Genomic DNA, 16,782 nt, shown 5'->3' with positions numbered 1-16,782 from the left:
CATAAATTTGGTAATGGGGGTCTTAATTAATGAAGGTCTGAATACCCACTTCCCCCCTTAAAGCATTACCACTTTCTAGCCGCACCTGGGACACAGCACGAGTCCAAGGAACTTTTGTACGATGGATAAATCCACGAATGCAAATTCAGTTCTGCTGTCGTTGACGTCCTCTTTCGTGTCGACACCTAGCAGCTCGAACTTTCGCTTCATTTCAGACTGCGACGCCAGGCATGTTTTCCGGTGATCGCTGCACGCTCGCTACTTTCTTCAGTTGTGAAGAAAACGGTGTCTACATGGTCTGTGCCAACACGCGTGGTGTGGGCGGACGGAGTGTTGACGCTAGAGTGCTGGGTTGCAGCTTGAAACTCGATCCGGCAGACTGTCCAGGTAGACAAGCAACTGGCAACTCTGGGAGTATGACAGGCCTAGCCACCTTCCTTCGTGCATACCACGGCAGCTTGACACGTAGTAGCCCTGAGACGACGACTTCCTCCAACCCTTTCGGCAGCAGAATGGGCACCTTATCAAACATTGTCGTGAAGCAAGCGGCTTAACAAATGTAGACAACGTAGACAGTGGCATGATGAAACCAGAGATAAACAAATGTAGGGAAACGCAAGTGCGGTTGAGCGCACACCGAATAGCGCTAGACCAATAGGAGTGAAGCGCGTGGGGGTGTGTGTGCGCTTTGGCCAACCAGCGGCATGGACGCATTCTTCAGAAATAATGCAACAGCGTAGGTTTCCCTTCACCGACGGCGTTGTGTAAAGCGCAAAATGCGCACAATGAAATGGCAGCCGCCAGCCACCGACCGCGTTTGCTAATGGCGACGGCGCAAAGTTCGAACATTTTTGGCCAACTGCTGCTAATTTTGCGTCCACCCTGACCCATACAACTGCAGTTCTTCAATATTTTCCTATTAAGTTTAGCTTCTAAATTTCGCGGAGGAATTCTTGAATGTATAAAAGTAGCGAAAATGCACTTTTCCGAAGATAAGACTTTTTTGCAATTTTTTGCCGTTTCAAAACCCTCGTCTCCCCTTGACCGTTTCAGACGAGCACAGCTCGGCTTTGCTGAACTGCCCCAAAACAGTTTTGGACAAGTGTAGCTCGTTTCGTCCGCTCAAGACAGTATCACCTTTTGAGCGTTTAGAACGAGACACGCTTGTTTGAGGCCTAATTGGTGTGTTGCTATGTAGATGGCAGCACTTGGGAGGCAGTTTCTTCTTTTTCAACCGCTATTTCACATTTCTTTGGGGGGGCACCTCGTGTTTAAAAAAAATGAAGTCTAGTGGAGGCGACACGTGTTGCTGGTCCATCGCGTGGAAAAGAAGCCTTTTATTGTCGTCCAGTTTTTCGGACGATAATGATTCGGACACCAAAGTTTACTTTGTTGCTGGAAGCGAAAGCGATAACTTCAAAATTAGCAATTCATCAGATGAAGAAGACTGTTCAGAAGACACCGTTACCAGTGCGCGTCATTGGCAGCGTGTCGACATGAACGACATCTCAAAGCCTCCTCAGTTTCCGTTTTTGGACATCCCTGGTAAGGTGTGGTCAGGAGGATAAAACTTTCTGAACTGCACTCTCGCTGGTTTTTTTTTTTTATTGTTGATTACCAGCAGGTAGTTGACCTCCTTTATCGTGAGCAATAATAAACTTTATTATACTAATTTTACTTAGTATTTGCTTAAATTTCTTTTTCAAGAGCGAGAACTTGCTTTTTCGAAGGAAAATATTCAATATCAAATTTTAAAGAAATAAGCAGTTTGGACATAGAAATTGTCAAAATAATAAAATGGTTAAGGGTTTAAAGTCCATGCTTTTCTGTCCTGCATACAGGAGCTGGAACTACGTTGTAGCATCCATGCATTGTTTTGTTTTTGCACATGCATCTGGACGGTCTTCTGCTCCATTTATTTCGTGAGAAAATTTAATGGCAATGCCCTTGCTGCACTGCTGGGTGCCAGAGCTTGGGGAGCAAGTTGTTGGTGTAGAACTGATCCAGAGCAGATGGCACAGTGGTGATTTTTGATGTCACATGCCAAAATAGTGGTCACTGTCTGTAGGAGAAGCTTAGAGATAGCCATTTCATATTGGAATTTCCAGTTGAAATGTGCACTGAGAGCCTACTCATTTTATACAATGATAAACTGAAAATAGTCAGACTACCATGTCATGGTGGCTTTAACAATCTGCCTTAAAACTGTGATCTTGATCTCCCCCGGCCTTAGTCTGAAAAAAAAAAATATTAGAAAGCAATTTGTAGTGCATTTGAATGGCTATGACAATGTGACGTGGTGCAATGACAGGATGATTAGTCGTATTTTCTGTTACACCTAAACCACGATCTTCCTATTTTATTTGTTTCTTTATAAGCACTGCTGTTATTTTGTTGCTATCTTGCACTTTCGGACCTTTTGGATCTTTAACTTGGCGAAACCAGTATTGTTGTATGGCGTGAGTATTAGCACGGTATAAGTTGTGCAAGTAATGTCTGTTGGTATGCAATGTGAATTGTGCTTGCTCGGACCTGTACAGAAGTGGTTTGCTTGATAGAGGCAGGTGTTGGTTTTCACATCGTCATCTTTGGGTGGCATTAGGCGTCAATGTTGGGCTCCCTTGTGTGTTTACCAAGCATGGGAGAGGCAGTGGAAGATAACAAGTGCAGGGCACCTTCGCCCCAACACCTGGCACTGGGAATTGGGTCGTTCTTTGCATTGCAGTGAGCGTATTTGCATGCAAAGACTCACCTGGAGCTTCAATCACAATTCAGCCTGTCTAAGTGGATCGCTTGAGAGGTGGACATTGCCCAAAGAAGTGACAGCAGACCACTGCTAAGGATCAGTTCTCGTGATGTGTTTGTCTGTAGTGCAATCACAAATAAACATTTTTGTTCTTTAAAAGCTTGCAGCGCTCTGCTGGCATCCTCAGTAAGCAATAAAACCTGCTACGCTGCTACTTCTACGCGCATGGGAATGACAAATGTAGGTTAGCATCTAGTATACCAGAAGAATACTAAATTTGAAACGCATAAGCACGGGCATGAGCATGCAGCAGTAAACAAGGTGAAGGGGAGATGTTCCTAGGCTCACTTGGTGGTAGTCGCCACAGTGGCATTTTGCAGGCATTGACTAGTCCACCGATAAGTCATTCTGATGTGTTGTGGTTGCCATCCGTGCAGGCGGAGCTGGAGGCAAACCTTCAGAACCTCCGTGAGCGCAATGAAGAGCTGAAGGAGCTCATCCGCAAAATGGAGAATCAAGGAAGCATCAACGTCGACGAAGCGGTCATCACCACTGCACCTCTCTACAAGCAGTGAGTGATGCACTTTACCCTTGAAAAAGTGCAGCACTTACACAGTGGAATCCCATTAATTTGGCATTGATTCCAGTGCAATTTTTTGGCAATCTTTTGCCAACTGAAGGTTTCGGCCTATTTGCATGGGACCAAACAATCCTTATTTCAGTCCTGTAATAGGTGTTGCCCAGACGTATTTCAGTCCACTTAAGCAGTGAAACCTTGTCACTGGGAACACCACATTAACAAGCTTTTCAAAATCCCCTCCTGACTTTCTTATAGTTTCAATGTAAAAATATTTCAGTGCTACAAACTTCAGAATACCGAACATTTAAGAATGACAATCGTTATTCAGTTTCCATGTCATGTTAACGCCTGAGTACTAAGAATTAATATTCAGAAATCTGAGGATTGATAGATTTCCGTGTATCCTTCACAGCAGCCGAAACATTAGGCTAGCAGGCCTGAGATGGCGTGTGATTTTAAAAAAAGATGCTTGCAAAAATACTTGTTTTCTTTCGTTTGTTTTTCTTTATTGTTTTTATTTTTTATTATTAATAATTTTGTATTATTATTTTCTTTTTCTATTGTGGGGGTAATGATGCATCAGATTTTGCGAGTGCAATATAACCTCCATATTCGTAATGATGCCACACGGTCACACTTTGTGGAAGGCGTCGTTGACGCGCGCGCACTTGCACTTCGGGATAGTTCAGGGGAGGTATTATTCTGTAGGAGTCCACCTAGTGGACATGTCCATTTCGCTTGCTGTTGAAGTTCTGATTGGCTGGGCTGGCCTGCACGTCTGCAGCAGCCAGGCACCACAGCCACTCAGCACTTCAACAGCAGACGAAATGGACATGGCCGCTAGGTGGACTCTTACAGAATAATACCTGCCCAGGTGTCTGCCTCGAGCGAAACAGTTGCGATGTCAATGGGCATGGAATATGAAAAACAAGCAAACAAGAAACGTGCTTTGGAAGTGACATGGAGCTTCCTTTTTGTCAGTAGTTTTCGTGGCATCAGCATCTGGTTTGCAGGCGTCACTCTTAATAGGGTGCTTCTTTGGTACGGGGTGGCGAAACCTATGCAAAATAGCAACAGTTCAGGCCGAGAGCTAACAACGATGTTTTTGCGGATAGCTCATATGGTGACAACTTATGAACTGATGGTTTGATAGGTGGAATGGTTAAGTTAGCGCTTTCGCTATAGCAATCTCTCAGAATAACGAACAATTTACTGTGGTCCTCTGAAATTCGTTATATCGTGATTTTACTGTAAAAGTGTCAAAAGTAATGAAAAATAGGATAGTTATACCCAATCATTGCTATATCTGGACTCCCTGGGAAAAACATAACCTGCCAAACATACCTTAATAGCTCCAAACCCAAATTTGGCACTCGCACTGAAGAATAGATATTGTAGAAAGTAGGCGGTGAAAAAAAGTAAAACATTCTCTTGCACCTCTAAACAGCTTGTCGAGCTTTAGGTGTCCTGAAATTGTAAGAAATGTGTACTTGCTATTGCGATGTGCGCAATAGCAACCACGGTGTGCGTCACGTCCAGCTGCTGCACGAACACTGGTGGCAATCCTTTAGCATGCACGAAATCAATGAGCAGCTCGATTGACAACCGCACACTTTGCATGAACGTCACTATCGGGGTCAACTGCTTGCCGTTGTCAATCTTGTCACCAGTGCCACCGCTGTCATCGCCTCAATTGCACAACACCACTGTCTGTTGCCATCGTCTCGTTGGAGATCTCTTCACAGAACGAGGCAGCATTATCTGCACTGAGACACACCTCCATCTGTTTCATCGTCCGTAGCGATGTGCTCTCAGAACTCACAAATGTCAACGGCTTCCACCGCATTGGCTTCACTATCAGGGCGGGGGGTTCACGCTGGCACACAAAGCCTGCCTTTTCCGTTGATCAGCGTGGCCAGCCTTTGTGATCGCCGCGCTCCCAGTTTTCAGAATTGTGGATATCGTTGACTGCACGAGTTCACACTTCTTTGAGGGTTGCAAAATTCGCAGCTTTGTCTCAAGTGAGACAAATTTGCGTTTTGTCGGCACCATCCTCTTCAAACTGTGCTGTCCACTGCTTCGGGGCTGCTCTGCCATGCATTTCTGCGCCCGCTGAGAAAGAGAGATCGCAGAAAGGGTGGGTGCCACCGTGCCGCTTCGCTTTTCCTTGTTTCTTCCTCTCTCTCTTGTTTGGACGTGCGCAGAGCACAATCGTGGGTGAGGCGGACACAAATAAGCTGGGGCCAGCTTGTAGTGCACTGCACCAGCTCGCGATGCTCTCTGGGGTGGGATGCACTGTGCAGAATGGCGGCAGATACGAATTGGCACAGGCATACCTTTTGGCTCGTTTGGGCATCCTTCTTTTAACTCTTTTGGGACCGGGGAAAAAACAGGCAATTCTGATGGGTGTCAAAAATTATTTTTTATTACGAATAGTCATTGCGCTATATTGGTGCAATGTTTATCAAAATGTAGCTAATTAGATGGTCTTTCATGCATAAAGAAAGGTTAGACTTAAAAGTGATATACAATATTTTTTAAAAAATCTCAAATTCAAGATTTGCTGAAAGAACAACATAAAAAAGTTGGAAAAGTCATGGATATACAAGTGGAAAAACATAAAAAAAATTCAAGATATACAAAATGTGCTACAATGCCTCCTTTCTTGCTTGTGAAAATTTGGCACGCGTATCTACAACTGTCTTTTTTTTGTGTGAAATCTAGCTTGCACCAGTGGTCAGCCACTCAGGTCCCACGGTTCTTGTGCCACTCGACGAAGCAGTTCCGGGCAGTCGTAAAACACAAGTGAACTTGGCATGTGCTGCAAAAGACATTAGTTTTGAGCTCGATTTTCTTCTGCTCATAGCACAGCTTGCAGTTTCTGCGTTTTGCCACTTTTTCCGGCTTGTGGAGTGCATGTTTTGCGACGGGTGGTGGAGGCGTGTGTGCTTGCTTGGCACCGTCAAGATTCAGAAGCTGCCGAATGAGCTCTTCTCTAAAAGCTAGGTGGTCAAACCCGGCAGTGCGTGCCAGCTCAGGAATCTCTGGGTGCAATGTGTGGTGAGCTTGGAAGAGTACGAAACTGTTCACACATGCAATATCGATGCAGTGGAAGAACAGAGTCTTCCACCACCGTACGCTTCTCATGAGAACATTATAATATCCAATCATTTGATCCGATTTATCTACGCCTAGCATGCCAGCATTATAATCATGGATCAGCAGAGGCTTCGTTATAGATATCTGAGTCCAGGAGTTTTGCCTTCTTTCCCTTCTTTTTGCGGTGACCGTGTCATTTGCAGTATGAACCGTGCTCATCATGTTGACAACACGCCGGTCTTTCCACTGAAGGTACAGGATGTTCTGATCGCGCAACCATCGAATGTCGCCACGTCGAGCTTTTTTTTCCCACCGTGCATCCTTCAGTTCGGCAGGAAATCCTCGGCGATCCTTGCGTGTGGTTCCGCAAGCCAATGTTTTTCTGCTGAGAAGATGACTGAACAGGCTAGTAGAAGTGTAAAAATTGTCCATAAAGATCCTGTAGCCCTGATCAAGATATCTGTGACACAGCTGGCAAACTACGTCGAAAGCTAAGCCATGGGGCCCTGGCTGCTCACGCTTACCGGTATACACACTAAACTGCACAGTATATCCGGTGCCAGGGTCAGCTAGGACCCATAGCTTGTAGCCCCATTTTGTTACTTTATCTTTGATATACTGTCGGATGCCTGACCGCCCTTTCGATTTCACCATGCGCTCATCCACGGAAAGATCGCGATGTGGCTGGAAAAGATTCGCTGACACTTCGTTCATGTGTTGCAGGAGCCACCACGTGTATCGGAGCTTTCCTCTTGAACTTTGAGTGACATCGTCCAAGTCTGCAACTTGCAACATTGCGAGTAGAGCTATGAACCGGCGTCGCCGCATGATCCGTGGTGGGAGCAGACCGCTGTACAGATCTCCTACGTTCCAATACAGCTTCAGCCGAGGAACCTTCACAACGCCCATGTAAATTACGAGTCCGATAAACTTTAGCATTTCACTTGGGGTGACTTCTTCCCAAGATCCATCGGAACAAGCATGCGTTGGTTTTTCCAAAATGTGAGTCCAAGCATACTTGTTCGTGTTGTCACAAATTGTTTCGATCACATTCATCGAGAAAAACAGAAGAAAGAAGTCCAGAGCAGTCAAGAATTTCTTTGATCCGCTTCTGAGCGCCACGCCCACTTCTGCGTCCAAGTACACGCCAGGTTCCCGTCGCGGCGAAAACTCAATCCGCTTCTGCGCTGGCGGCAGCAGATCATTGCCGTAGCTTGTTGAGACCCTATCAAGTAAAGATAAAATAATGAGAACATATAGCGAGCCCGTTCACCTACTCCAGAAAGAAATGAATGTGGAACTATGCTCACCTTCGGCTACTAGATGAAGTCCGTGGCTCATCATCATCCGAATCGGAGTCCGAAATAAAATCGGAGCTGCCGAAGTCGTCTTCAGACTCTTCGCTGCTCGGTTCATCAAAAAAATCTGTTGCTGAAGCAGCGGAATCGCGCGATTGACGGCGTTCTTTTCGAGCGACCGGACGCGAGCACGACGCCATTTTCCACTGCGTCCGCCGCCGCCGCAATCGAGAAAATTCTCTCTCGCGTATCGCCACCTGCTGGAAATGAAAGAAACTATGCCGAAACCGAGAGTCTAGTTCCTGACGACCTCCTAGATGGAGCTACATGTCCAAGCGCGCGGAAATTTGAACGGGGCAGTGCGCGCAAAACCGTCGATCATATATGATCGATGGCCTATGGGCCGGTCCCGAAAGTGTTAAGGGGAACTTAGCCATGCAAATGTCAAGCTCAGTGTGGATGGAAAACACCACCCAGAAGGCGGCTAAATTTTGATTTTGTATCCAACATGTGGTCGTAACATATTGTTATATGCGGTATTGTTATAAGTGGAATGTACTGTAATTCGAACTGTCTTGTGCCTCTCTTGGCAGTGCTAAGGAAACAGTGAATGTGTCAGGTACACGTCACTTCCCGTTGACCTGCTTTCAGCCTGCCCCAGGGAGATTTTAAAGTGAGAATGGTAGAGTTCAATAAATTATTGCAGTATTTATAAATTTTGATGTGTGCCTGCATTTCTTTTTTCAGTGAAAATTTGTCCGAAAATTGTTTGCGCAGTGTAATCCAACACGAAAGCAAAACTACATTCGCAATCGCCTGCCATCAGAGCCAGCTTAGCCAGCATGTCATTGCCATTGCGATCATAAGATGGCAGTCATGGATGGCGAGAAAACAAGTTCTCGCATAGCATGTCGACGACAACATGCCACTTTCAGTCTGATTAATTTACAAGTTAGGCTAGCGGCAAGAAGTCCCATCATGTGCTTTTTGTGTTTAAGAGAATTGCGTGCGTCGCAGGAGGAACCAGCAAACTAGTTAGGCGTAGGCCACCATACCGTTGGTGATGGTCTTGATGGCTTTGGCGTGGCACTGCATGCTAAGCACGAGGTAGCGAGATGAAATCCCAGCCACAGCGGCTGCATTCCGATGGGGGGGGAATGCAAAAACGCCCATGTACTGGGAATTTGGTTGCACATTAATGAACCCCAGGTGATCAAAATTGATCCAGGGTCTCCTCCCCACTGCGACGTGCCTCATGAACATATCATGGTTTTGCCACGTAAAACTGCAGAATTTAATTGAAGGACTGTAGCAAATACGCATTCAAGGGGTTTTGCATTTGTGTCTAGGGACCGTGTTTGTTACAATTCATTTTGTTTTGAATTTTTTTATTCCCTTCGGACGCCATAATTCCAGTAAAACCTCGTTAAACTGTACCCGCTTAAACAGTAGTTCAATTTTAAAGTAGTAAAGTCAAATCCCCAACTCAGCAGCCATTGAGCACAATGCATTTTGTATCTGCGTAAACCGTAACAGCTTATTGCGTACATATCAGTTAACAAATACTGTTTCCACTTTTCATTGCAAAATCATGGTGGTGCGTTGGCCCGCCTGCACAATGAGCCTCAGAGATCGGAATGGCCACCAAGCGCAAACGCAGAGGGCACTTGGAAGGGTGAAGCCACATCAACATCAACGTCATTTCAGCACCGTGCCAGAGTCTGAGCGTTGTGGCTCGTATTGTGGTGTCGCTCAAGCTAAGGCAAAATCCGGGTGCTCAGCATAGATGACAAATTGAACATCGTTCGTGCCGTCGAACGTGGCACGAAGAAGTCGGTGCTGGCATACGAGTGGGACCTACCATTGTCTACGGTATGTGGCGTTCAGGAACGTGGCACGAAGAAGTCGGTGCTGGCATACGAGTGGGACCTACCATTGTCTACGGCATGTGGCGTTCAGAATGCGAAAGAGAAGTTGGTCGGCAATGCTCGCTGTGACTGCAAAAATACGTCGGCTACGAGGTTCGACTTTTCGCCATGGTTGCCTCTGTTATTGCTGAAGGGTCGCTTAATGACAGTGATGAGGACGACACGGAGAGTGACAGCACAGGCGATTCAGGCCCGACAGTGGGAGATGCTGCACGTTATGTAAGCCTCACGTGGCTGTTTGCCGAGTAGAGGGGACTGGCAGAAAAGCTGGCTCGTAGCATGAGCGGGTTTGAGGCTACCGTCGTAGCTGCTAGCACATTGCGGCATCAAACGAAAATAACATACTTTTGTCACGCAAAGTGAATAAATACTACATGTTTTCTGCCCTTTCATCGCACCCTCTCATAGTTCTGTTCTTGACAGGTAAGCGGGCGATGTCATGCTATTTCGGTTAAGCAGTACTGCCATTAAGTACGTACTTTTTCCGAGCTTAGGCCAACTACGGTTTAACGAGGTTTCACTGTATTGATAGGATTGGGTACTCTGAGTAACTAATGACTAGAGTAATCAGTTGGATTGTTATTAAATATGACCCTGCTCACATGCCTTTGGCGGTACGCTGCAAGCCTTTGATTTTGTATAACCTTCATTGCTGTACGTGAGTAGATGCTTGTAAACAGCAGCGAAAAAGCATTTTTTCATGGTGGCATTCAATGATAAGCATTGCACAAAATTGGAGACTTGCAGTGCTGCAAGTCTAGCGCACACCCAGGAAAGTTAAGACCAGTTGCACTTCTACACGTGCAAAGATGGACTAGCATTGGCCGCCACGTTAGGGCAAGCAGTTGCCTCGCTGATGATACCGCAGCAGCAAGAAAATTCCTCGCCATCATGTCACATTCATTGTGTGCTGTACTCTTTTGCATCTGCTTCAGCTAACTGATTAGTGATGCTGCCACACCTCCACCTTCCTTCTTGATAGGCAGCCATGTGGGTAGATGGTGGCTGTAGCAATGTAATGGATATAACCGTGTAATTTTATTTCTTCCTTGGACTTCGTTATAACAAGGATTTATTGCATTGCAGGCTTGTCAATGCCTTTGCAGAGGAGAATGCCACGGAGGATGCAATCTACTACTTGGGCGAGGCACTTCGCAAGGGTGTCATTGACCTGGATGTGTTCCTGAAGGTGTGTTACTTTCTGTCTGTTGACAGCTACTCTCATGTGAGTGGCACATGCTACAGTCAAACGCCTTTATAACGAAATGCATGGGGCCTCCAGAAGCATGCATTATACCGGGGCCACTTCGTTGTAAAGGTCGCACACCGTGCAGCTCACATTAGAACCAGGACAGAATTGTTTCGTTCGTTGTACAGGTCATTTTGCTGTACAGGTGACCCGCCGTGGTTGCTTAGTGGCTATGGTGTTGGGCTGCTAAGCACGAGGTCGCGGGATCGAATCCCGGCCACGGCGGCCGCATTTCAATGGGGGCGAAATGCGAAAACACCCGTGTACTTAGATTTAGGTGCACGTTAAAGAACCCCAGGTGGTCGAAATTTCCGGAGCCCTCCACTACGGTGTGCCTCATAATCAGAAAGTGGTTTTGGCACGTAAAACCCGATAATTTAAATTTTTTAAAAAAATCGGATGTAAAATCGATCAAACTCCGGTATACCAGACCACGTACGCTCTGTTCACAGGCGATGGGCGTTCCCGACTGCTGCGCACTGTAGCTGCACACATCGATCACGCTGAGGACACCTTTTGAACGTAGCGGCGTACGCACGTGGCAGCTTGGCGAGTTCAACAATCTCAACAACGCATTGCATTTGCCGCACTGACTCCACCTCAGTGCCGCATTCTGCGCCTGCCATGCCTCGCTAGGAATGGCAGTTTGCATCCACAAAGGCACAGGACAGCGCGTACTCACTGGGCTCACTCATAGATGCCTTGGCAGATGCCACTTAATACTTTGTTATTTCATTTCCGTTCATTTTATTTCCTTAAAGACCCCATAGTAGGGTGTTCCACGAGGGGTGGGGAGTACAACATATATGAACAAGTGTTATAATGCATTCAATTCTCTAAATATAAAGTTATTACATCTTGGAACAAATTTTGAGGACCAGGTGATTGCAGCGATTTGATGAGAAAGGGCATTCCAGCCTTTAGGTGCTCGATAGAAAAATGAGGTTGAAAAAGTATTTGTGCGTGAATGTGGTCGTGCTACCTGCTGGGGATGGCCAATGCTTCTTGAACCGCACGTTGGGGGAACAATGTATTGTGGGCGATAAATCGTCAAATAGCAGAACCTGTGGAAGTGGGAGAGGGTGGCAGTGCAGCAATGAAACGATAGAAGTGATGAGGAAAGCTCTCTTTTTTAAGTATGATATGCCGACGTTGGTAAGAGTATGTGGAATGAATATACCTGGTGGCGCGATCTTGAACTGCCTTGAGGGCATTGGCGAGATATGCTTGATGCGGATCCCAGATGGCAGATGCATATTCGAGTTTCGTTCTTACCAGTGATCTATAGGCTAACAGTTCTGTATGCGAAGGAACAAAGCAAAGATGATGTCTTAGCAATCCCCATGTTTTGTTAGTCAATGAAAGAACATTAGTAACATGTGCGTTCCAGGGTAGGTTAGCCAAGGTGACATCTAAGTATCTGTCGAATTCTACTAATTCAATGGTGACGTCATCAATCCGATAAAAAATTCAAAGCAGGTGATGACAATAGGTAAATGAGACAAGTTTGCATCTATTAGTTGAGTGTCATCAGCCAAAGATCACACCATTCTTGCACCCGGTTAAAGTCACATTGAAGAGTTGTTTGGTCAGTGATGGTATTGACTGTGCGGCAAATAACGCAGTCATCAGCAAACATGCGGATATGGCAGGACACATGCAAAGGTAAGTTGTTTCTGTAAATTAAGAAACGAAGGGAGCCAAGGACAGACCCCTGTGGTATGCCTCATTGACGGATGCAATGTTAGAAGCGGGGTTATTATTAAGTGAGACATACTGTGAGCGTTTAGTTAAAAATTGCTCAAGCAATTTTAGGATATCAGGATGCAAGTGCAAGCAAGAAAGTTTTAGTAATAGGCGTGTCGATGACATATTTTGTCAAACACTTTCGCGTAAACCAAAGATATGTCGTCTGTTTGTATGTTACTGTCAAGAGTAGCATGAATGTCATGAAGAAATGGTGCAAGCTGCGTCTCGCAAGAACGGCCCCTGCGGAACCCATGCTGCATAGGATGAAAGAAGTTGTTAGTGTTTAGAAAGTTAACAATATGAGAGTAGATTACATGCTCCATGATCTTGCAGGTAACACTTACCAATGATATGAGGCGGTAATTTAGTGCAGAATTTTTGTTACCCGATTTGTAGACTGGAATAACCTTCCCCATCTTCCACTCCTCTGGCATGGTGCCTGTGGAAAGCGACTGTTAAAATAAATAAACAGAGAAACTCTGCAGAAATATGTTTGGTGTTTTTTAGTAGTTTAGCATTAATGTAATCGATGCCAGATAATGAAATATTTTTTGATTACATACAGATAAAAACCCACGTGCTATGAATGTGATGGCTGACATGTTGCATTGTATATTTATGATTGGTGGAGGAGGATGTGTCTCCATTTCACTAATGAAGACTGAAGGAAACGCATTGTTGAACACATTAGCATAGGTGAAATCTGTCACCGATTCACCCAGGTCGTTAGTAACAGTATTGACAGCACTTCTTTGGGGTTTATCACCTGCCAGAATTTTCTTGGATTAGGAAGCAAAATGTTTGGTAGTTCATAGTGAAAGATGGTTTGCTTGGCATCGCGAAATCCAATTAAGTATGAAGTTCCAAAATGACAGTGTTTCAAAATGCTTCAACTGATGGACATGGAGATAACAGCAGAAGTAGTGGCCAAACGAAGACACTGCTGAGGTTGATGTCGCAAGCGCTGATGTTGCCCTGCTCCCGACTTCAGCAGAGGCTGTAGCTGCTTTGGCCCTTCTACGCCGCCAGCCTATTGCTTGTGGATCGTTTAGACTGTATTGAGTAAGCACGCGGCTGCCAATAAGAAGCAGGCTGCAGTGCTGCAGTAGTTTCAGCCAAATAAATAAATACTTTGTGTGAAGCTTCAACTGAGTATTTACTGTGCCATGATTAGGGCAAGATTGGCCTAGGCTGCACCAACTTCACGCGGCCGATGAAGTCGGCGCGGCCTAGGCCAATTGCATGTGGCGCAATCGACCGCATGCTCCCGACTGACGATGCTGGCGCAGCCTAGGCCAATTGCGTGTGGTGCAACTGAACGCACTCTGAACAACAATCCCTGATCCTTGGTTAATCGATTGATTTGCAGAGATTTCTGCCACATTTCTTACGTGATTTTATATATCGAATTCTGGCTACATCAAACTATTTTGCAATCACCGCGCTGTTCAATGTATCGAGGTTCGAATGTATTGAGGTTTGACTGTATTTGTGTGATGCCAGGAGAGGTGGCAGTGACAACCGAATTCACAAAACGAAAGAGTTTCTGGAGCTTTGCTTGTGCCAATAATTGTTTGTTAATAACAGTGTGTTAACATTGTTGGGTGTGCGGTTATTTGCCAGTTATCCCTTCCAGTCACCGGTTAATCTTGTCTAATTCTAACCCACTCACTAGGGGTATTCATGACCACAGGGGTTACTACAAATGTAGGGGCAAATTATAAACATAGAAAGGCAGCAGTTACAGTGCCACAGCACATCTTTTCTTGTTTGTGGTGGGCAATGATGCAGAAGCCAAATTGGTAATCATGGTTACTTGGTGCCTATTAAGTTCTACTGCTGAATAGGAAATTGCAGGTTCAATTCTTGGTCACAGTGCGGGGGGGGGGGGGGGGGGTAGGATTGCAAAAGTGCTCATGTATAGCACTTTGTATGCAAGTTAAAGAACATTAGGTGGTCAAGACTAATGTGTAGCCCTCCACTACAACCTTTGTCTTAGCCATTGTGTTGTGTTAGGACAATAAATTATACGAGTCCATCAGTCAGCCAGATTGACTAACAGCGTAATTCACTCGTGCACGCTGCAGCACATTCGAGAGCTGTCAAGAAAGCAGTTCCTGCTGCGAGCCCTGATGCAGAAGTGCCGTGAAAAGGCCCAACTTCCATAAGTCAACAATTGCCCCCGACGGTCTCACAACTTGAAGGCACGGAACGGGCATCAAGTCTGGAGTCCTACAGCACAAAGGTGTCTACGGCTGGAACAGCATTGCAAGCACCCCGTCATGCCCGTGTGGACTGTACGAAGCGCACTAGAGAAAAATCTGGTGCTTGTGTCTACATATGTTACCCATGTGGTTCTTCAGCCTTCACGGAGGTTATGGGCAGTGTATGAATTTGCATAAACTTCATGCATGTGATTTTCAAATGACCTTGTGAGTTCTTGCATTGTTTCTGAAGGTAATTTTTTTATTGCAGATTGGCTGCAATTAGTCTCATTTAAGCTATATTTCTACTCTATGGATTTCAGGAGACTGTAGGCGAATATAGTTGCTTCGGATATATGAAATAATTGCACATTGTGAGCCTTGCTAACCACGCACATTCCAGATTTGGCAACAGCATACTTGAAAGCATTGTGGTACTGCTTATCGTGGGAGCTGCGCAGTGAAATTATTTATTAAAGTTAATTATTCGTGAATTTAAGCCGTTAACAATTTGAAGGAAATAGTGCGAGGCTAGCACACCTGCCACTTGTGCCAAAAAGAACAGTAAACTGTGATGTGCTTTCTTAAAGTATCCAATGCCAAATTGTCAGAGAATCTGTGTACTGCCCATGAGTCCTATGGAGGCTTAATGACTGCAGTGCCATATTTCCCTCCGGTAACCTTAAAGCATCTTCGACAAATTGCACCAGTGTAACAGGGAGCCCTGGTGTAGCTTCATGAAGCCATGAAGCTACAGGGCGCTCCAGTGAGTGCTGGTGTGGTTTATTGAGGATGCTTTTAGTATGAAACATGGTGCCGTGGATGAGCTGGCATTGTGTCTTCTGCAATGTGTCATCTGCTCTGGAACTTCTGTGCAGTGAACAGTGCCACTAATCAAATTTGGGAGAACTGGCCCTGGAACCTTTGCAAATATCAGCACATTTTTTCGTTATTGTTTTGATGTTAAGTTCCTTTCTTTACTTAGTGTTCATGAATATCATAGTTCTTGCTACTGAAGCAAATCTGGAGTGATTAAAAATGTAAGCCTTACAATTACAGTTTTGTTTTACATAGCACTGCAGGCATAGAGTTTCTTACAATAATCCATAGTGGACAATCTGGCACCACCATCTGTGGCATCATGGGGCTGACACAACATGGATGGTTACACCTTGTCCTCAATGTGGATTGGCCTAAAGCATGATCATGGCTGGGGAAATAAAGCTTTCTTTGAATGAAATCATTATAAAATGTCATAGTTCTCCTGTATTACATCTTGTGTTAATGTTGATTTACATATACAGGGTGTCCCACATAACTTGTGCCGAAATCTAAAATATTGTTACGTAGGAAGACGCAGACAAAAAGCTATGTACAAGTATATTTACAAGAAAATGTGCTGCACTTGGCCAAGAGGCAACAGCCCGCGCTAGCTTCTAATCGTCGTCGTCTTCTTACTGCTCGGCTCTTCGTCATTGGAAATACTATCCCGTAGCACTACACCCGGCTGCAAAAGCGCCGTCCCGGAGCGACTAAAGGGCGGAGTCTGAAGCAGTGTAGTAAGTCTTGAGCCTACTGACATGCACGACATCACTAGATGCCAGAGTAGATGACGAGGTTGAGCTCGCAGGAGCAATTTCGTACGTCACAGGCGTCACCTGTCACAGCATGCGGTATGGCCCTGTGTATCGCGAAAGAAGCTTTTCTGAAAGTCTGACGGAACGAGAGGGCGACCACAGGAGCACGATTGCACCAAGCAAAAACTGTACGTCACGGTGGCAGGTGCTGTACTGACGCTGCTGTGTGGTTTGCGAGTCCGTCAGTTGAGCACGGGCAAGCTGGCGTGCATGGTCGGCGAGGGCAATGGCGTCGCGCGCATACTCGGTGTGTTGAGATCGCAGCGGGAGGAAGTACCGTATCAAGGGGCAA

At 45.6% G+C, this 16,782-nt stretch overlaps 1 protein-coding gene across 2 annotated transcripts in view; it reads left to right on the top strand.

Moving 5' to 3' along the window:
• The window catches only part of TSG101 (tumor susceptibility gene 101), a 106,336-nt gene extending 91,258 nt beyond the window's left edge, over positions 1-15,078 (top strand). For both annotated transcript variants that reach the window (XM_065454781.2, XM_065454782.2), the window contains exons 10-12: positions 3,184-3,317; positions 10,738-10,840; positions 14,737-15,078. In XM_065454781.2, the coding sequence (XP_065310853.1) occupies positions 3,184-3,317; positions 10,738-10,840; positions 14,737-14,817 (318 nt within the window). In that variant the 3' untranslated portion in view covers positions 14,818-15,078. The remainder of the gene's footprint in view (positions 1-3,183; positions 3,318-10,737; positions 10,841-14,736) is intronic.
• Positions 15,079-16,782: the final 1,704 nt, after the last annotated feature.

Source organism: Dermacentor albipictus, unplaced genomic scaffold (assembly GCF_038994185.2).
Source record: "Dermacentor albipictus isolate Rhodes 1998 colony unplaced genomic scaffold, USDA_Dalb.pri_finalv2 scaffold_16, whole genome shotgun sequence".
In the NCBI taxonomy this organism is placed as follows: Eukaryota; Metazoa; Arthropoda; class Arachnida; order Ixodida; family Ixodidae; genus Dermacentor; species Dermacentor albipictus.
Note: the sequence above shows the minus strand (reverse complement) of the source record. Positions and strands in the feature narration are given on the sequence as shown.